Genomic DNA, 22,495 nt, shown 5'->3' with positions numbered 1-22,495 from the left:
GAGTGATTTCCCCCGTGAGGTATGTGAACTTGTATATAAATGGAATTTTAAAAAGGCATGCTATGCCCAAATAAGTAATTTATCTTATGAAATGTTCTAAATAAATCATAACGAATAGGATTGTAAATAATATAAAAATAAAACCCAATAAAGATCTTGGATTCCCGACACTCAAAGACAAGCCCAAAACCTTCTCTTCTACCCATTCCATTTGGGAGTGTAAGCCACATATTAAAGAGTTTTGTTTGAGGACAAGCAAAGATTCAAGTGTGGGGGTATTTGATGTGTGTAAAATGCAACATATAAATTACATCAAATGAGGCATAAAACTAACCCTTTTTAAGTACTAATGTTGGAAAAAGTGTGCTTTTGTCTTCCTTTTGTATTTTCAGGGTTAAAAGAGCTTAAATGAACAAAAGAAGCAAAAATGCAGCCAAATCCAACATAAATACAAAGAAAAGGAAGAAATGTGGCATGCCCGACTCCTCGACAGCATCTCTCAAAGCAAAAACAAGAAGAAAGCTGAGCATTGGGCTGTGCCCAGCTGAACACGGGGCTGTGTCCAGCGGACACGGGGCGTGTCCAGCTCAACACGGGGCCGTGCTCAGCGAGCACGGGGCAGTGTCCAGGATGGTCAGCCCTGGCACAAAAGACAAAGTGGTAGAAGCTTCTATTGCCCACCACGGGGCCGTGCCCAGCGGACACGGGGGCGTGGTCAGAGTGCTGCATGTGCATTTATTGTAATTGCGAATTACAATTAATGAAGAGAGAGAGTGTCAGACGGGCACGGGGCCGTGTCCAGCGGACACGGGGCCGTGCCCAGGCTTCTGTTCAGCCTATAAATAGGAGTGCTTGGCTTCATTTCAACTCATCCCTTGGCACACCACCTCTCTCACACTTCATCCACCACCCACCACCACCATAACACCATCATCCACCACCACCACCATCATCCATTGTCCATCGTAGAGTGTGTGAGTCGTCTCGGGATCCAAGATTGATCGTAAGAGTTCTTGACAATCAAGGCCATGTTTGCCTAAGTCTCTTACATCACTTGGTGAAGAGAAGTGTTTAGTATAATACTTTTTATTTTTAATCTTTTGCACTTTTTATTTGGTTTTGTATTAATGACTTTAATAACTAGTTACTTATGTTGAAGGTGATCTTTCCTTATCGTTTGTCCGTGGTGTCTTGGCATTATTTTACTGTCTATATAAAATAAAAGATTTTCACCATTCATATCTCCACGGTCTATATGGAGGTATGTTGGCTACCCGGTCGGGGGTTAAGGGAACGGTTTGATAAGGGTCTTGCCCTTGTTCAGCGTTTAGAGGTCCTGCTTGGGACCTGGGTGAAATTTAGTAGGATCTCCTTCAATGCCCATAGGTATTGGATGGCGGGGATCCAAACTCTTTGACCCCCTCATAAGTTAACTACTATTAATACTATAACCCGGCTATTTAGGACTGTATCCCTGCTGACTCAGACTACTTAGCCGAGGGTAACGTCACCGCCAAAAGCGGGGCCTACCACAATTTGCATTAATAACTTAATTCATTATCTTTCAATAATCCGACCCTTTAGGATTGTATCCTTGCTGACTCAAACTACTGGGTTGAGGGTAACGTCGCCTTCAAAAGAGGGGCCTACTACAATAACTAAGATAATCTCTTAAACAAGTGCAAAAGTGCGAAAATAATCAAAGGTTATACTAATACACGTGTCGGATCCAAGTGATTCATCTTGTCTATCTGTTTTTATTTTATTTTTATTTTCAGCATTTAGTTAGTTTTCTTAGTTTAAAACATTTTTCTCACTTTTTGATTTGATTAGACGTTGAGGATAAACCGGTATTAAAAGCTCTTGTGTCCTTGGACGACCTCGGTATCTTACCAACACTATACTACGTCCACGATGGGTGCACTTGCCCATATGTGTGTTTAGTGTTAGTGAATATCGTGTTTTATAAATTTAAAACTTGGCTAAAAGTGTAAAAAGGGGCTTAAATACTCATCAAAAATATAACACACTTCACGCACATCAATATCTATATATTAGCTATTAATATTAAAAGAAATATATTAAACAAATATAAATAAAATTTATAAGGTTGAAGGAGAGAATGACATGTGACATTATTTGAAGTCTTTTATTATAAGTTAGATTCATAAACATTCTTTATCATTTTAATAACACAAAGTTATGTTTTCTTATATAACTATTTGGGCAATGTAGATTCATAAACAATCTGATTTGTTTTATCTATAATACTATATTTAGAGGCCAATGATCTCGAGATCAAGTGGTGGAGGGCTTGCATTTCTCTTGAGAGATGCAGGTTCGACTCCCACTTGGTGCAGAGTGAGGCACTGGTGGGCAATGATAGGAGACCTAGGGAAACTTGGGTTGGATCCTTGAGCCAAACAAGTTTTACCGGTAATTTCACTGTCATGCCTACGGGCGGGTGGGTTACCGGGTTTTCCCCGGAATTGGTGGTGGACTCGGCTTACTCTCGGAGTACTCCGTTTGTCCAGTGGGTGCTCCGAGAGTGCTCGGGATTGAGTTTGTTGGCCGTTCAAAAAAAAAACTATATTAAGAGAACTGGGTTTTCTACCTTTTACGTAATTTTGCTTAGGTACAAATCTTGTAGCACCATGTACAAATGAAGCAAGCCGTTTTAGAGGGGGAAAACTTGGACATTGTCCAAAGTTTTAAGACACTTTGAGGGCAATCTAGATGTTTCATTCATGGAATCCATGCCCACTTATGTCTTCCATTAATTAAATTAAATTAAAGAATTAAATACAAGTTTTATAATAATTAAAGAAATTAATTGATTAGATTAAACGTTAGACATGCAACCTTTTGGATTTTCATGATTTAATAGTATGTATAAATTCATGGAATCCATGCCCACTTATGTTTTCCATTAATTAAATTAAATTAAGGAATTAAATAAAAGTTTTATAATAATTAAAGGAATTAATTGATTAAATTAAAGGTTAGACATGTAACATTTTGGATTTTCATGATTTAATAGTATGTATAAATATAAAAAATCTATACTTCTATATTACCTTATTAAGAGAACTAGAATTTTTACCCTTTTGGTAATTTTACATTGTGTACACATTTTGAAGCAACATGTACAAGAAAGCCAAGCTATTTTAGATGGGTAAACTTGCGCATTTCCCAAAAATTTAAGACACTTTAGGGTCATTTTAGTGATTTCGGCACCTTTGTAACCTATAATTAAGATAAATGTATAAAATTTTTCATCAGTACTACTCATCAATATTTTTTGATTATCAGATAAATGTATAAAATTAATAATATTATTACCTTATTAAGAGAACTATGATTTTTACCCTTTTGGTAATTTTACATTGTGTACACATTTTGAAGCAACATGTACAAGAGAGTCAAACTATTTTAGAGGGGGTAAACTTCCGCATTTCCCAAAAATTTAAGACATTTTATGGGCATTTTAGTGATTTCGGCACCTTTGTAACCTATAATTAAGATAAATGTATAAAATTTTTCATCAGTACTATTTATCAATATTTTATGATTATTAGATAAATGTATAAAATTAATAATATTTCAAACATATATTTATATAACAAGTGATCAAAACCAAACTCCTCGTGGAGTTGAAAACTCAAATAAATAAATAAGAGTGACATGTTGGGTTTTGTAACTAACAAACTTCATGCTTAAAAGTCAACATTTATAATACATATCATAAATGAATATGATATCAGTCGGGATACCCGCCGCAACACGCGGGCTTTCTCACTATTTGTTTAAATTTAGTTTAGATAAATGAGTATTTTACATAAATGATCCTTGAAGTTATAAAGGGTGTTTTTGTCATTTTATAGAAATCTAACAAGAAAACTAATATTTATTAGTTTTAGTACTCCAAGTTGTTACAAAATTGAAAGTTGGTACCTCAAAATGTTACTTTAAATTATTAGTACCTGATCCTGTTATTTCCTATAAACCACAAGAATTAACGGTGTAATTAACTCTAAATAAAAATAAATTATGATTATATTTGCAATTAAAATTAAAAAATCTATAAATGTATATATAAGTCATAAACTATGATTATATTTGTATACATCATTTGCTGAAAATGTTAATAGAAAACATTACATTGAACTTTGACACCCTGCACATAAAACAAATAAGAAAACACAAGTGTAATCATATCTAATGTATTACTAAGTATAAATGACGAATAAAATAAAAAATACCTCCTCATCCATAATCTATACATCTGTATAAAGCATTGGACATAGATGTAATTTCCCCACGATATTTTAAAACGCCACACAATGTCCCAAGAAAATTTCCCCTACTTTCGTCTCCTGCTTCCAAATATGCCCCCATTTAATTAGGTTTTAATGATTCATACGTTTCTGGGATGATGAAGATGTATAGATGGTTTGATTGAATGTAACTGTAACCCACAATTCAATGTAATCTTTTAAACAGAAAAGCCCCAAGCAAATCAGTGGACAGAATCATCAGTGCTATTAAAATCCCCAATTGAATGTAAGATCAGCTTCAAATCCCCTCAATTACAGAGCAACAACTCCATCAAAATTGGATATATCGACTTCATATGTTGCACTACCGTCTACAATTCCCGCCACCAGAAATGATGGCGACTGTTAGGGTTCAATGTAACGATTGGTTATGGTATGTCAACAGGTCCGATTCCTTTCATTGTTGATATACAATCAGAACATAGGTAACCTTATTTTCATCCAATTTATGTATGTGTTCGGTTGTGCACAGACTTTTTGTCTATGACATGATCAACTACATCGCTTCAATTGTTAATTTTGTCTTTTTTTCATGTAAGTTTTGTTCATGCTCGTGTTTTGGTGTGTAAACAGAGTTTCAGTTGAATTATCTCGGCATTCTGGAGCTATCTCATAATCTCAAACCTTTGGATAAACTGAAAACCGTTCGTAGGATTGGTTGGGTGCTTGATTGTTACAGTGGGGTGCGAAGTAGGATGTTCTTAAGAAACCCGTTGGAGTACATGTGTTTTTGTGGTAGGAGAAGTAACCAATGAGTGTATTTTAAAATGGGATTTGAATTTTTTTTTCTTGTTTTGGATTGTACAAGTTAAAATGGGATTTGAATCTTTTTTCTTGTTTTAGATTGTACAAGAAAATTTGTTGTGTATACATGTGCAAGTAACTATGTTTGTTGTTTGGCATATTGTTTGGTTTTGTTGTTTGGATTAGGTATTGTGTTTGGATTGATTGGGATTGGGTGTGATTTGGGAATAGTCGATGATTCGTGTATGATTCTTCTTATAGGATTAGCTACAGGACTTGTCGGTTTTTTCAATAACCTTGCAGTGGAGAACATTGCTGGTTTTAAGCTTCTTCTAACCGGCAGTCTTTTGCTTAAAGAAAGGTACGCCCAAATATGTTCTATTTAAACCGCATACGGCTTGAAGTGACAGAGAATCTTTGTTATCGAAAATGCAGGTATTATCTGGCATTTGCTGGATTGGCTGGTTGTAATGTGGTTCTTGCAACGTGTGCTGCAGTTCTTTGCGCTTATATTGCCCTGTCAATAGCTGGTTCCGGTATACCTGAGGTTAAGGCCTATCTTAATGGTGTAGATGCTCATTCTATTTTGGCTCCAAGCACTCTCTTTGTAAAGGTCTGTACCATGCATAGTTGTTAATGGCGAATAGCGACAAATAGCGATAAGGCACCTATACACTACATATCGAATAGCGATAAATAGGGGGGCGGCTATTTTATAAATAGCGATATGCTACAAAAAAAATATAAAATTTATAAATATGCTATTTTACATGTATATTTAATAAAAACCTAAAATCCAGCCATTTATATTAAAAAAACAAAGAAATAATTAAATTGTCGCTATTATCGCTATCTATGGCTACAACCCTAATAGCGAGCCTAGACCTATACGCTACGTAGTGTGCTATAGTGATCGCTACGCTCACTATTGACAACTATGGTACCATGTGCATAATCATGTGTACTCTCTGTTTCCTTTTTATCTTGTTTGGATATTGGTGTGTATGATCAGATTTTTGGAGTTGCCGCTGAATTTGTTGAGGGAAAGGAAGGACCAATGGTTCATTAAATGCATTCCATGTCCTGATCATTTAAAGGACGGTGCGTCATACGGGCGTCTTGTAGGTAGACTTCTAAGTCCCATCACTAATCTTAATTGCGGTCTCTTTGCCTTACTTGGAGCAGCCTCGTTTCTTGGTGGCACCATGAGAATGACGGTTTCTCTATGCGTTAAATTTATCTCTCTTGTGTAGAAAGTTGTCTTAGCGGTTTTTGTTCTTTTCTAGATTTTTGTTTGGTTGACGAAGACGGGTTGGTTGTTGGATGTTCTTACCGGTCATGAAGGTCCAGTTCATGGATTGATGTTTTCTCCTACAAATGTAAGTAGTTTCTGCTTCATTCTTGTATTTAACTTTGCATAAAGGTCACTGTTTCTATTAACTTTGTTGTTACATATTTTCTTATAGTAATTCTTTTCTAAATTATAATCCATAAAGCAGTCAGGAGGACTGGTTCCTACCTTAGAAATATAATAGATAGTTTTGGTAATAATAATATGACTATGGTTGCTTTGATTTGCTGCACAAGAACACGCGACACTCTCTAAGGCTGTATCTGATTAAACTTGGTGTTTGAATCATTGCTAAAAGCTATATATATTTTTTTTACAAAGAAGAAGACAACTGAGCCAATCAGAGGTCAAAACGGTTGAAACATATTGAAATCTCTAGAACTGTTGTACACGTGTACTGCGGAACATTAGTAACATCGATTATCAGAATTGCTCCTGTTTATAGTAGGACAGGGGATGTGATTGGTTATCACTGATCTTTCCGTTGTATATGTTTGGAAAACTTATTAGAGGCATCCCTCTTTTTCTGTAAAGCAATTTGGAGAATAGACTCCCTGAGTGTTCCGACGCAATTAAGATTATATTATATATTTGTCTTTAAAATTTAGGGACTATATGTTATATTACTAATGAGTAATGAAGGAAAGACGCCCACGTACGTCGGATCCCTCGCCGTCTACATTGGATCTGAACGCCACCCTTTATAACTGAAGTTATGTTTTTTCTAAATTTTGTTAGGCTAATATGATGATTACCTGTAACATGAGATGCTTCCTGATTCACTTAGTCAACCAACTGGGTTGAGTTATTAGCCAAGAAATTACATAGACGAGTTACCCTTGCTTTTATATTGTCAAATCGTTACCCTTGCTTTTATATTGTCAAATCTGATCTGTTTTCCTACAACAATAAAACGTAAGTACAACTCATCCTTTTGTATTCCATAGTTTTATAGCAGCTCTATATATATTTCTATAGTTAACAATTCTGTATTTATTTTAAAAAGCAATATTACCATTTATTGAGAAAGATGGGGTTGATGGTCATGATCCTAATCAATAAGTGAATGTTGAGAAGAGAAGGTAATTTATTTTTACAAATGTTTAACATTCTTTATGTATGTTATTTTTTCTTCACTTGTGATACTCTTGTTTTTTTAACAATTATGACCAACCAATCGATAGATTTTAGGCGTGTATACGAAATAAATTTTACCATGCACTTGGCATAGATGGAAGTGGATCTGGTGATTGGATTTATGATGGTGCTGGTGATCAAGATCAGCAATTGCATGTTTTTATGAACCTGAATGTTATGCTCACCAACTGTTCGAAGAATGTCCTCACACAAGATCTTCAGCTGAAAATTATCATACAGGTTACATGCCCCTTTGGTTTTAGTGAGTTTGATTTATCTGATATTGTGAATGATTCTTTTGTTAGAGAGCTTGCTAACTATGACCTTTTCGCCTGGAATTGCACCGATGACAACACCCTCACTTCAACCAACCTCAATCACGATCGCCATACCTCCATCTACACTTTCGGTACTACTTACATCCTCACATACATACTCTTCTCTCCCTTTCTTATGACGACCTACTGATGATGATTTTGTGTCTACAGATAGAGTATTTGATCCCTCTTGCCTTAATCGGAGTGTTTATGAACAAGGTGCTAAAGATGTTGCCATCTCTACTATCAAAGGGATCAACTGTAGGTTAATATATCTCGATCTTAAATTTCAGTTTCTAGATGATTCATTCATGAATTCTCTCTTCTTTTTGTTGTTGTAAAATGTGTGTAGCTACCATTTTTGCCTACAGTCAGACTAGCAGTGGCAAGACCTACACCTTGAAAGGAATTGCAGACAACTGCATCAATGACATTTCCGCCCATATCACCAATGTCTGTTTGTTACCCATCATTTCTTCTTTATATTACATATTCCTTTTTTACTTCAATACTTTCTTTTTGTTATGACGACTAGGCCACTGCAAGTAGGTTTGTTTTGAAGTTTTCGGCTATCGAAATCTATAACGAGACGGTCGTAGACCTCTTGAACCGTGATTCTGGTGCCCTTCGTCTCTTGGATGATCCCGAGGTGAGTTCATCGTTATGTTTGTCGTGTATTTCTATTTTACTTTGATTTGAATTTTGTTTCTTGAATCCAGAAAGGTACAGTGGTGGAGAAGCTGACAGAGGAGGTCGTATGAAATAGTCAGCATCTTAGGAGCTTAATTGCTACTTGTGAAGGTACTTGCCCGCTCACTGCATAGCTTAATAGGAATTTCTTCATATCTCAACTTTACACTTGCTTCTGCTTGCAGATCAAAGGCAAGTCGGTGAAACATCTTTGAACGATAGAAGCTCAAGATCACATCAGATAATCAGACTGGTAATCTTAACAATTTACCAGCTTTTGCCTTTTCTTTTGTGTATAAACGTTCATGTGAAGTAAATGGCAAGTTTCATGTCTTTCACTTTAGAATAATCTATCATTCTATTTGTGCACACTTCATCTCATCGTTTAAGGGTTTTCCTTTTCAGACTATTGAGAGTAGTTTTCATGATGAATCAGGATGTGTAAAATCTCTCTTGGCAAATTTGGTACGTAATTTAATATTCTCTTTGTTATTGATTATTTTTCGGTAAGTTGATTTTAACCTCATTGGACTCTTGCAGAGTCTTGTGGATCTTGCTGGCAGTGAGCGTGCATCTCAAACGTATGCTGCAGGTGCCTGATTGAAGGAAGGCAGCCACATAAACAGAAGCCTACTCACATTGACAAATGTGATTAGAAAGTTGAGGTATTGGATGAAAATGATGTTATCGAATTTTAGATGAAAGCTTCTAAACTAAAGGAGACTACCCCTTTCTTGTTTTTTGTAACAATTTCGGCATTCTACATTTAATACCAACATTTTGTTTTCCAGAATGTATATAAAACTTATATACATATACAACTTATATATGGTTTTTTATCGTTTTAAGGTTTGAATTATATTATCGCCCCTTACTATCGACTCCGCCGCAACGCGCGGGTTCCCCACTAGTATGATTATACGGACCTTTAATGTAAGATTATATTTTTAAATGTAAAGATCCTTTAACAAAGTTAGTTTTACTCCATGCATTTGTTTGTTTGTGTAGTGAACAATCAATTAATACTATTAACATCAATATGTAAATAACCATGTAAAAGCGTATCAAGATTATTATTCTTATTATTATGGTGTGTATAAATCATAAGATGAATAACATAGTGTAATACAATAAGTTTTAAATTTTGATACCATACCTAAATTGATGTTGAACCAGAATTGAATTGATGAGAGTGAAAAAGAACTTGTATGATTGCGATGGAAGAAATGATATGTAATAACTCAGCTTGATATCATGATGGAAAAAAGTGCCACTGGAAATGAATTGAATTTCTTATTAGTTTGTATATTAAAAATTGTGAAGAAATCGATATTAGTAAATAGCGAAAGAAGTTGAAATAATGTTGACAAATTAATTAACCATAAAACGGTATAAAAATGAATTTTAAATAGTCTGATGGTTACTAAAAACTAAATTGTATATCCTATATATTATATCATTTAAAGATGCTCAAATCTTTCAGATAATTATAACTTTTTGAAAAAACAAATTAAAAATGGTATTCATTTCAATCAATGAAAAAAATAAATTTAAAAGATGGTATTTATACACTATTTTAACAATTTGATTACTTAGGAAATAATTTAGTCGTTTTTTTTTATAAAAAAGTATGCTAAAAATTATTTTAGCTTTAAATAACATGACTAAAATAACAATAATTTAAATTAAGGTGAAGAAAGTTAAACCACAACAAGACCATGTCTCCAAATTGTTAGCCTACTTCTATTTGTCAAGATATGATCTAAACGGGTTCAAGTACCTTAAGAATATATTGCAAATAAGTTGTGTGTATATAACTAGAATAACCCAAATATGTTTCACTTTATATATATATATATATACATGACAAAGATCCGTTAGGAACCACCCTTTATTGCGAGAACCAATGTGAACACAAACAAAAATACTTAAAAATAGCTAAAAAAACACCCAATTTTTTTTAATATTTTTTATAAAAAAATCGCTACTTTTAGTAGCCAAAATTTAAAAAAAAAAAAAGAAAAGTTTTTTTTTGCTACTAAAAGTAGCGATTTTAACTTAAAAAATATTAAAAAAAAAAATTTGTGTGTTTTTTTGATTTTTTTAGGTTTTTTTGGAGGTTTAGCATTTTAGCTTGGGGTGGGGGGGGGGTTAGGGTTTTTTTTAGGTTTTTTTGGGGTTTTAGTTTTTAGCATTTAGCTTGACCGGGGAGAGGGGGGTTTAGGTTTTTTTTTTTTTTTTTTTTTTTTTTGGGGGGGGGGTTAGGTTTTTTAGCTATTTTAGGTTGTGTTCACATTGGTTCTCACGATTCTCGCAATAAAGGTGGTTCTCGCATGAACCTTACCCTATATATATATACACACACATAAACACTAGTTATGTGTGTTTTTTATACACACATTTAGACACATACTATTGTTTTATCATATAAGATTTATATCGTTCTCATAATAAATGCAGGGTGTTTGATCCTAAGTCTTAGGCTAAAGGGTTTGGGAATCATGGTTGGGATATGATTCGTCAAGTAGGAACATGAATAAGAAGCTATATGCCTATACCACCTCCTTCCCCTAATCCACCATGGTTTGCATGGATTAAACCATGACAACCATGGTACTCCTTTCCATTTTTCAAGTAATCATTTCTGTTTTTTTTTAAACAAAGATAAATTAAAATAAATAAGGGGATATAGTTGGTTGGGTCGTGATCACACCTTTAGAAGAATGGTTTTGGATTGTGGATTAGAGATGAGTAACATAACACTTACGTGGAGGATTATGATGTTCATGTGGGTCATGATCGCTAGTCTCTCATAATGAATGTAGAGTGTCCGATCACAAGTCTTATAGCTAGTGTCACTTCGCCATCAATTTTATTATCATTTATTACACAAATTAATAATGTGAATATAAAACGGATGCTAAAAAAGGATGGATTTAGATTCAATGTATCGAGGAGAGGCGATATGGGGGCCATCCCTAATCATACACAGCTAATTGTAGTTAAATTCCAGCCCCCACCACCAGTTAAGCACATATCCCAGTTGTTCTTTCTATTTTTATTTATTGTTATTCCTATTTTTCCAACGCTTCAAAATATAAAAATCAAAACAAAATATTGTGAGTGATCTCAATTTATTACTTCGAAAAAGATTTGGGACTTTAAGACTTCGATTCTTTGTAACAATGGAGTGTGATTTATTGGGAAAGACAAAGTCTTTAAGTTCAAATCACACAGATGATTAAGATTAAAAAGAAATTTACCGTTAAAAAAAGACTTGCATCCTTCCTACAAATCTATAGGACCAATATGCTTTTTGGGCTCGAAAGGGATTAGACAAATTCATGAAATGTTTCGAGGTTGTTTTTTTTAGAGGATAGCGGTGCATAAGAAACCAAGCATTAGACCCTACCTGAAAAAAAAATCCCAAAACCAGGTCCTCGACACCTGGTTTTGTACCGGACCTACTTGCCGGTTATTTATAGGTTCCCTACCCTATGATTTGAAATTGGTTTCAACTCGATTATACCGAGCATGAACTGATCAAATCCCGACACCAGAACCGAAAAGACCCGATCATTTCTCTTCAAATACCGGTTCTATGCTTGAATCCATTATTGTAATACCCGGTTTTGACCCTCTTAAGCATATCAACAATGGAACCGCTTAAAAAAAAAAAAAAAAAAAAAAATTGTGCTCCTCTAATATACCTTTGTATCGGCCTGTCTCAATACAATTCATCTTAACTCATTACCATCTAAAAAAAATTAATTTTAACTCATCAGGACTTTCTATATAAAAGTAGCTCAGATTTCTCCTCTCTGTACATATACCAAGCATATGCAACTTCAGCCAGTATAATGCTTAATCGTTCAGAGGCAAATGTCCGGCCAATTCTGATAAAAGGTCTTAACAATTCAGACGTTGTATAATACTTAACCATTAAGAGGCAAATGCCAGGCCAATTTCATAAAGTTTGCATAAAAAGTGAAGAAAGGCAATAGTTTAGGGGTGAAAAGAGAATAAAGAAAATAGAAAGGGTGGTATTGGCGGCAGAATCGGCCATATGACAGGTAAGCTTCAGATGGCAATCGACCTGTATTCGTATTCACCTTGCTTGCTTGCTTCTTCATGTGTCTGTGTGTGTATATATATATATATAAACAAACACAAACACAAACACCAACACTCCAAACCCTAACAAACTCATCATGAGTCTCTTTGGTCTCGGAGGCAGGTATGCATGAAAATTCACTTTAATTTTCATCTTTATTCCATGAAAACAGCCGTATCTTAATTAAATTAACCATGATTATTGTTTAATTTCATTCTGGCAATTGCTTCTTTCATGAGGTAATTACTTGTTATTTATTAGCCTAGACTTACAGGGTGTATAAAATCTGTGTTTGCTACCGCGAATAAAACATGTTTTTGAGGTTGAAGATGTTAAGGTAGAAGAATTATTTGATCTAATTATTGTTAAGTTTTTGGAGCTCCATATCTGGATTTAGGTTTCATAGGTGTATGTGTTACATGATCCAGTCTAGTCAATCATATGTTATGATATAGGTCCAAAATTCATACGTTTAAATCCATATACCACCATTTTTTTTTTATTCTCTTTTTCCATTTTGGATATGAAGATGATAGTTGATTCCAAACTATGAAAAGCAGAACAATTTTTTCTGTTTTTTTTTTTTTTTTTTTTTTTTTTTTTGTAATTTCAAGCTTTCTTTGAATTATCATTGATTGCAAATATTCCTTTTTTTGTTAACAACTGCTAATCCTCCCTTCGCATTTGTGTTTGCAGAAACCAAAAGACGTTTCGGCCAAAAAAGAGCGCCCCATCAGGAAGTAAGGTTAGTTTAGTTAGATACACATTTTAAAGGAATGTTAATGAATTTTTTTATTGTTTATCAAACTTACTTGATGTGCTCGATTTATTTATACGTATTCAGGGTGCACAGCTTAAAAAGCACATTGATGCAACTTTGGGTAGTGGAAATTTGAGGGAAGCCGTTCGCCTACCCCCTGGAGAAGATCTTAACGAATGGCTAGCAATTAATGGTAACAATCTTCACTGATTTTTGGATATAAATTAGCATATGATTACTTACTTTTATAGTAACTATTTTTGCTCATATTTTGTTATCTACAGCTGTTGATTTCTTTAATCAAGTGAACATTCTTTATGGCACTCTTACTGAGTTCTGCACACCGTCAACATGCCCAACAATGACAGCCGGAACAAAGTAAATTGCTTAATCACTCGTCATTAGTCAAAATTATACAGTCTGTGATATTTTGCTAAGTTTTTTTTTTCCAGATACGAGTACAGGTGGGCTGATGGAGTGACTATCAAGAAACCGATAGAAGTATCGGCTCCTAAATACGTCGAGTATCTGATGGAGTGGATTGAAACTCAACTTGATAACGAATCAATATTTCCTCAAAAACTGGGTATATAATAATTCTTTGTAATAAACATACATATCCATTTTTCAGTTAAAAAGAAGATTTCGTCTAACTTGTGCGCGCATTGCAGGTGCGCCATTTCCTCCAAATTTCCAGGATGTGGTGAAGACGATATTCAAGAGGCTGTTTCGGGTATATGCTCACATATATCATTCACATTTTCAAATGATTATGAGTTTGAAAGAAGAAGCTCATCTCAATACTTGCTTTAAGCATTTTGTCCTCTTCACATGGGTAAGCCTTCTCTATTTTTATGCCTTTTAAAAATGTCACTTAATTATTTTCGCATTTATTATCAGCCAAAAACATTGAGAGATAATTAAATCCAACTAATGGACGGATGGTTGATGTGCAGGAATTCCAGTTGATTGATCAGGGGGAGCTTGCACCTCTATATGAGCTTGTTGAATCCATCCTCAAGTTGTAGTTCATCTTTCTTTTTAATTTTTTGTAATCTTGTTGGAAATGTTCTAAGCAGCTTTTGTCATAGATTATTCATTCATTTTAGTCTCTCTGTTTTTATATTTGAAAGTGACAACATAATAAAATTATTTTTTTAGTTTATATTGTTTGAATGGTCATAATACAGCGTGTAAATTGATACATTATTTAAATAACTATATATTCTCATTTATAGCATGTATGTACAAGTTGAATTAGACTAAAAATTTGATAAATGCTAAGTTATGGATTAAATCTATAAATTTCCAACTATCATGTTCAAAGTTAAATTTAACGGATTTGAGGGACCATTTTGTCTTTTGACAAAAGTTAAATACCTGGATAAGGGGGAGATTTAGCCTATCATTATCCATTCACAATTCACAAAAAAACAGCGAAGCAAATAAACGTGAGAACCCAGAAAAGCCAGCAAAGTTGTGATTAGAAACTCTAGGTAATCACTTTAATAATAAAGATTTTTTTTTTTTTTGCCGTTCAAAAAAAAAATAAAGATTTTTTTTATGGTACTCTCAAAATCTTAAACCAAATAATTTAAAGAGAACAAAAGCACGAGTATGCATTACAGTATGAATACTTGCACCATGGTACATGTGTAAATTCGTATATAAAATAGACCAAATGTCGTGCTTTTGTAGGTGAGGGAACCATCACAACGATTTGTTGAAACATTACAACTCTTCATGATATAATTGTTGGCAATTATTCAGTTACGTAAGTAGAAAAAAGCCGTTAAGCATTAACTCAGAGACAACTTATGATTGGCTCGCCCAACATGGTCTTGAGTGTTGATTACCGTTTACCACTAATGACCAAGTTGCTATTGATAGTAGTCACTTACCATCGTTGATCATTAATTTGCAATTTACCCCACTAACTTAGTATTTTTTCAGCTTGTGTCATTTCAAGTGGAATTTGGCAAGGTGTCGCGACTTGGTGCGGGATTCCAACTCCTTTTTCTTTTTTCAGTAAACGACGTATTGGAGATGCATAAACATTCGGTGACAACTAATTTGAAGAAAAAGATTATATATGGTATTGCCATTATTACATGTTGGATGATATGGAAAGCAAGGAATGAGTTGTTGTTTTCTTCCAATAGAAGGAGTGTGGTCTAGATTGTCTCCGATGTTAAAGCTTTTGGTTTTTTATGGTATAGGAGTAGATCAAAATCTAGTTCTGTAGTTTGGAATGGGTGGTGTAAATTTGATATAATGTAAGTATGTTTGGTTTTTGGGCGTTCTTATTTCCGCCTTGGAGATAAGTCGCCTTTGTGGTTTTTAATGAAGTTTGCTATTCAAAAAAAAAAAAAACCTTAGTATTGATTATGATTTTACCATTGATGATGATTGGTTCAATGCAACTTTACCTTACACGGGGGGAACAAACGTGTACTCTGCACCTCGTAACTCGTATCAACATATATTACGATTTCCGTTTGGTCTTAAGTAAATCCAATCAAAGTAAAATGATTTAATGACACTAAAATCACCAACAAAAATAATAAGAGACCATTAGATGCAGTGGCGGACCCATAAATTATTTTCTGGGGGTACGAACCAGGGGTTCAACCAAAATTTCAAGGGGTACGATCAGGATTTGGCCTATTTTTTTTTAAGAGGGCACCCTCCCACTCAACCAATAACTTGGGTACGCCCTTGATTAGATTAGTTTCATGTAATTATTTTCCAGTTATATAAATTTTTAAGCATGTATGAACCCGCATATGCATTTCTGAAATATTTTTATGCTTAAAAGCATCGCGTAGCTTAGAAATATCGTATATGATAGGGTAAATTACACTTTTCGTCCTTTATGTTTGTAGCGGGTTGCAATGGATGACCTTTAACTTCAATAATTACAGTCACTGTCCTTTATTTGGAAAACGCATTACACCTTTCGTCCTTTAGACTAACCCAGTGTAAATTTTCAGTTATGTCTATCCACTTAAGGGGTATTCTGGTCATTTCATATTTTTATTTAAAATATTCATTAATAAATAAACACCATCTTCTTCCCCAATAAATAAACACTAGTCTCTCTCGCAGCTCTCTCTCTCTCTTCTCCATCTTTCGCTGCCTTTCTCTTCTCCATCTCTCTCTCTTAAAGCCGGTCACCACCACGATTTCCGGCCGCCTGAAACATATCTAAAAGCATATGTAGCCATCATCGAATTTCAGAAAGAACTCTAACCACCGTCACCAAAAAACCGGGTCGCAACCATCGTTCTTGAACCCTAGATCTGATATGGCATATAAAATTGGTTGCAATCGGAACGACAAACTGATTCAGGCAGATTGAATCGATTGCAAAATGCAGATCAACCTGAATTGGTAGATTGAATTAACTGCAATTGGAATGGCAAAGTGATTTGACAGGTTGAATCGATTGAGGAACAACTAACAAACAGGAAAAAAAAAACAATTTCTACAATTAAACATAATCGGCATTTACTGTCAGACATTTTGGCAGGAAGATGATGAGGAAAATTAATTTGTTTCTTACACCTAAACGAGGGATGATTTTTATTATAATATATTTATTTAATGCGCAAAATGACTAAAGTACCCTCATATGTCTTGCACATAGCTGGATTTAACTGAAAATTATAACTTGGTTAGGGTCAAAGAACGTAGAGTGTAATTAGTTTTCCAAATAAAGGATTGTGGCTGTAATTATTGAAATTAAAGATCATCTATTGCAACCCACTACAAACATAAAGTATAAAAAGTATAATTTACCCTATATGGTAAAAAAAGGTTGAGTTGTTTGATTTTGGATGTTTATAGTAACCAAGAATTTGAATACAAGTGTTCTTAGTGGTTTTTGTCTTTTTATCAATTTTAACTAAGAGTAAATTTTATGAACAAGTTGTCTTAAATTTAGGAATTGTATAAAGACACAATGGATCGCAAAAATATAACACAATGGACCACAAAATTAATACAACCTTGAGAAATATAACACAATGCCGAAAAAAAACACAGATGAATCACAAAAAAGACACAATGACATGACGAAAATTAAAAAAAAAAAAACACAATGCCAAATAAAGACACAATGATCTATACAAAAATTCTAAATCTACAAGCTAAAAATCCAAAAGTGAAAACCTAAAATCTAAGATCGTAGTGTTCGACGAGATGGTTCCGATGTCGCGAAAATGAGTTCAACTGGAGTCCGTTTGATACCCTTCCTATGACTTCATAGTTTTAGGAGACTACTTATTTAAACCTTTTACAATTTTAAAAGTTATGGTTTTTGGTACAAAAAGAGGTGATCTTGCAAAATTAATATAACATTGTAACTTTTTTTAACGGAAGGGATTAAAAATTAACTAGCATAGCAAGATGCTCGAAAAAGTGAAAAAACAGACACATAACATCAAAAAGTTAAAAAATTCTACATCATTTGACCAACCCAATATATGTTTTTTAGTTTTTACCCATAAGGGCTGGTGGGTGTGGTTTAAAGCCCTTAGGGGTTTTATAGTGCCACGTCAGAGCCATGTATGCACCATATAAGTGAGGGGTTTTATCGTTAACTTGCACAGTGTGGAATAAAACCCCTTTAAAGCCCCTTATTAAATAAAATACAAAAAAACTAAAGATGAAAAAATCTGATTGGCTGAAAACATTGGGCACCACCTGCACATACCATTGGCGCTCGTTACTGGGATGGAGCCCCCTCTTTAGCCACTACAAACATAAAGTATAAAAAGTATAATTTACCCTATATGGTAAAAAAAGGTTGAGTTGTTTGATTTTGGATGTTTATAGTAACCAAGAATTTGAATACAAGTGTTCTTAGTGGTTTTTGTCTTTTTATCAATTTTAACTAAGAGTAAATTTTATGAACAAGTTGTCTTAAATTTAGGAATTGTATAAAGACACAATGGATCGCAAAAATATAACACAATGGACCACAAAATTAATACAACCTTGAGAAATATAACACAATGCCGAAAAAAAAACACAGATGAATCACAAAAAAGACACAATGACGAAAATTAAAAAAAAAACACAATGCCAAATAAAGACACAATGATCTATACAAAAATTCTAAATCTACAAGCTAAAAATCCAAAAGTGAAAACCTAAAATCTAAGATCGTAGTGTTCGACGAGATGGTTCCGATGTCGCGAAAATGAGTTCAACTGGAGTCCGTTTGATACCCTTCCTATGACTTCATAGTTTTAGGAGACTACTTATTTAAACCTTTTACAATTTTAAAAGTTATGGTTTTTGGTACAAAAAGAGGTGATCTTGCAAAATTAATATAACATTGTAACTTTTTTTAACGGAAGGATTAAAAATTAACTAGCATAGCAAGATGCTCGAAAAGGTGAAAAAACAGACACATAACATCAAAAAGTTAAAAAATTCTACATCATTTGACCAACCCAATATATGTTTTTTAGTTTTTACCCATAAGGGCTGGTGGGTGTGGTTTAAAGCCCTTAGGGGTTTTATAGTGCCACGTCAGAGCCATGTATGCACCATATAAGTGAGGGGTTTTATCGTTAACTTGCACAGTGTGGAATAAAACCCCTTTAAAGCCCCTTATTAAATAAAATACAAAAAAACTAAAGATGAAAAAATCTGATTGGCTGAAAACATTGGGCACCACCTGCACATACCATTGGCGCTCGTTACTGGGATGGAGCCCCCTCTTTAGCCCCCCCTCCCCCCCCCCCCCCCCCCAAATTGGTGCCTAGGAAATGGGAGAGGGGCGCTATGAGGCGCCAATATACCACATCCAGCAGCCTAAGAATCCCTCGCCTTGATTTCCTCACATATACTTGCTACATATAGCTCTTAGTTATTGAATACCTTATTATTTCGTGCTCTCCATGACTCCCAGCATTTCACCCACTTTTTTCGATTGTGCGGATCGATCCATGTAGTAAAATATGCACTGATTGGAGGAAATGTTGATCCCTCTCATTGAAAGAGCCTGTCAAGTTGGAATCTTAAAACATTGGTGAACTGATTTGCCAGACATTGTTTCAATGATCATTATATTGTACTTCTCTTAAGTGTATTTGAACATAAAAACAATTGAAAAGTGGTCAAACTTGTTATTGGTGACCTTTGCAATTTGGTAGGACACATGGGTTTGTTTTTGACAATAATTGAAAACCCCATAAACGGTTCTGGTTTCATACAAAATGTGACTACAGTTGTTGTGGGCCATGTGGCCTGTAAAAACAATCCTAAGTTTGGACCATATATTTTGATGGCTATTGGTTGAGATTAATGTCATGTGTTTGTTTGTAATGAATAACATCACATTCATATGTATAAAAAGTTAAAACTATTGAATTAATTTATTAAAAGTTATATCAATGCTATAATAACATGTTTTTTTTTTCTTCAACTATGAATATAATAGAAAAATAATATTAAATATATTTTCATAGTTATTTACCTATTGGCTGTTATTATATGTTTATTTTAATCTAAAGAATAAAAGTAAGAAGAATAAGAAAAGAGATGAGACGTTATTCTGACTTATAAAGCGAAGAGCTCGTGAACGTCTTAAGTTACAACATTTAATTTTTTCTTGTCTCATATATACATTAAAATGTCATATTAGTGCCTCATATATGTTAAAATGTTATATTATATGATATAATATGTTACAATATGTTACATGTTATGATGTAAATCAAATACAATAGGACTCAATATTTCACTGCACAGAAGAATGCATCATCCATTAAACTTTTGTTTTTATTTTATAACTTTTAAGATTCAATATCTATACTATATATAATGAACTAGGTTATTACCCGTGCGTGACACGGGATAGAGCAAGTTATTTATAGTAATTATTAATGATTAATACATAACTAAAATTCTTACAAACAAATGACATAATAACACTCCCAATAAAGCTCTATAACACAAAAAGTCTGAATACACAAATAACATAAATAGACCGGTTAAAGATTTTACTTACACTAATATAATAACTTGAACAGTTGAACTAAACTAAATGATAGTGAAAAAATATGATAAAACCCAATTCATATGATATGGGCTATACAGGAACCATACAAACAAAAGGAGCTATACATGTAACAACTACAAATAGTTGCATAAATAGTTTAAAGCCTGCCTGCATCTAACAGCTTCAAATAGTTGCAACTTCAAGCCTGCAACAAACAAAAAGATTATATAATCAAATGAGTAAACTGCCATTTTGGTCCATGATATTTGGTCACTTTTGCCACTTTAGTCCAAAACTCAAACATTTTAAATCTGGGTCCCTGTGGTTTCACTTTTATTGCCATTTTGGTCCAAAAATAAAATCAGCTGATATTTGGCTAATAAAATCCTGTTATTTTTTCCTTTTCCTCAGGGGCAAAACAGTCAATATAATTTTATTATAACACATTATTAATTAAATTAATGTAATCAGCTGATATTTGGCCATTTTGCCCCTGAGAAAAAGGACAAAATAACAGGATTTTATTAGTCAAATATTAGCTGATTTCATTTTTGGACCAAAATGGCAATAAAAGTGAAACCACAGGGACCCAGATTTAAAAGATTTGAGTTTTTGACTAAAGTGACAAAAGTGACCAAACCTCAGGGACCAAAATGGCAGTTTACTCTAATCAAATACAATAAAATAAGACATAACTAGGGATGGGCATTTGGTACAGGGTATATTCGATACCGGTACCCATTTTCCATGTTTTTTGATACCGGTACCAGTAAAACATTGGTACCGTACCGGTATATTCGGTATCGGTACCCATTTTCCCCATACCGGTATGGTATATTCGGTACCGGTACCAATTCGATACGGTACCAATGTACCATGCTGATCCCTAGAAATAACACAATTAGAACAAGAAAAGAAGCAAAAAAGATGATAAACATAAAGTGTGCACTTGTACAACCTTCATCAAGTGTCTCATTTGTAGATATATAAAGTGAAACAACAAAGGAAATAGATAAATATATTCCAATACTCAAGACAATTTAAACAAACCCATAGCCAATTTATATATTATTGATGATAATACTTTAATCCAAAATCAAAGAAAGCTATAACATCACATGAATACTCTATTGTTCTATGAATACCTTGTTCTAACCCCCTTGGTGTTTCCAGCCGTTTCTCACTTGTGTAAATCCAATATATTAATAAAATGTAACGCCCCAAAACTTGAATCTTTAACCCACTAGTGCGGTTTCCATGAGTTATGGAATAAAAGATGATAACTAGGGTTAATTAACCTAGTTTATTAGTCATGAGTAATTCATAAAAACATAAATTAAAACACAACACACACTGATTTGTGTGTGTGCGTCGCCCAGAAGCAAGAAAAAGAGGGAAGAACATTATCTTGGCCTAGTTCTTCATAATCTTCAAATCTAAAGGCTAAGAATGCTGGAATCTAATGCATGGATTGAAATTAATGATCTCCTATACAAGAGGATCACAAGGTATGTTAAAATATTATTTTTGGTGAAGTTTTCTAAGTAAAGAAAACTATCTACTATTGTGTTTCAAATGCCACATAACTAACAATTTGATCCGGGATTTGTTTAGGCATGATTTAAACGCCATATAACTAACAATTTGATAATTTTGTGTCTTAGGTGAATTACCGAAGGAAGTCTATATGAAGATCAAGTCGTATGAAGAACCAAACACACTTTAAGGATTATAGCTTCCACGTTTTGTTAACTCAAATGTTATGATATGACAATGTGTTCTTAGACATGCTTCGCAGGACGCTAGGTACGACATATATGAGGGACTTGCATTTTGGAGTGTCATTGCTTTAATAAAGTGTTTTCTTTTATTATGCAAAACAATTGTGGGTTTTTGCCATGTCTAGGTTTTTATACTTTTAGTTTCCGCTGTCAAACTTGAACTTTCGTTTTCGAATATTTAAAATTATTATCACTATTCAAGTTGAATGTGGTAGTTTTGTATTTTTCAATCATTTTTGAATGGTTCAA

At 33.8% G+C, this 22,495-nt stretch overlaps 1 protein-coding gene and 1 pseudogene across 1 annotated transcript; both read left to right on the top strand.

Moving 5' to 3' along the window:
- Nucleotides 1-8,228: 8,228 nt before the first annotated feature.
- Nucleotides 8,229-9,176, top strand: LOC110944736 (annotated as a pseudogene).
- A 3,501-nt stretch (nt 9,177-12,677) lies between these two features.
- LOC110865453 (MOB kinase activator-like 1A) lies at nt 12,678-14,613 on the top strand. The gene is made up of 7 exons (XM_022114706.2): nt 12,678-12,813; nt 13,387-13,435; nt 13,535-13,643; nt 13,735-13,828; nt 13,903-14,036; nt 14,122-14,285; nt 14,407-14,613. Exons 1-7 carry the CDS (start codon nt 12,788-12,790, stop codon nt 14,476-14,478), a joined length of 648 nt encoding a protein of 215 aa, XP_021970398.1. The 5' UTR covers nt 12,678-12,787; the 3' UTR covers nt 14,479-14,613.
- Nucleotides 14,614-22,495: the final 7,882 nt, after the last annotated feature.

This window comes from Helianthus annuus, chromosome 6 (genome assembly GCF_002127325.2).
Source record: "Helianthus annuus cultivar XRQ/B chromosome 6, HanXRQr2.0-SUNRISE, whole genome shotgun sequence".
Classification (NCBI taxonomy): Eukaryota; Viridiplantae; Streptophyta; class Magnoliopsida; order Asterales; family Asteraceae; genus Helianthus; species Helianthus annuus.
The sequence above is the reverse complement of the archived record's forward strand: the minus strand, read 5'-3'. Positions and strand labels throughout refer to the sequence as shown.

Excerpts from the sequence above, each read along its gene's own strand:
- LOC110865453 (XM_022114706.2), top strand. The coding sequence starts at position 12,788 with ATGAGTCTCTTTGGTCTCGGAGGCAG. Across the intron at positions 13,829-13,902 it reads ACAATGACAGCCGGAACAAA|ATACGAGTACAGGTGGGCTG; the intron begins GTAAATTGCTTA and ends TTTTTTTTCCAG. Across the intron at positions 14,286-14,406 it reads ATTTTGTCCTCTTCACATGG|GAATTCCAGTTGATTGATCA; the intron begins GTAAGCCTTCTC and ends GTTGATGTGCAG.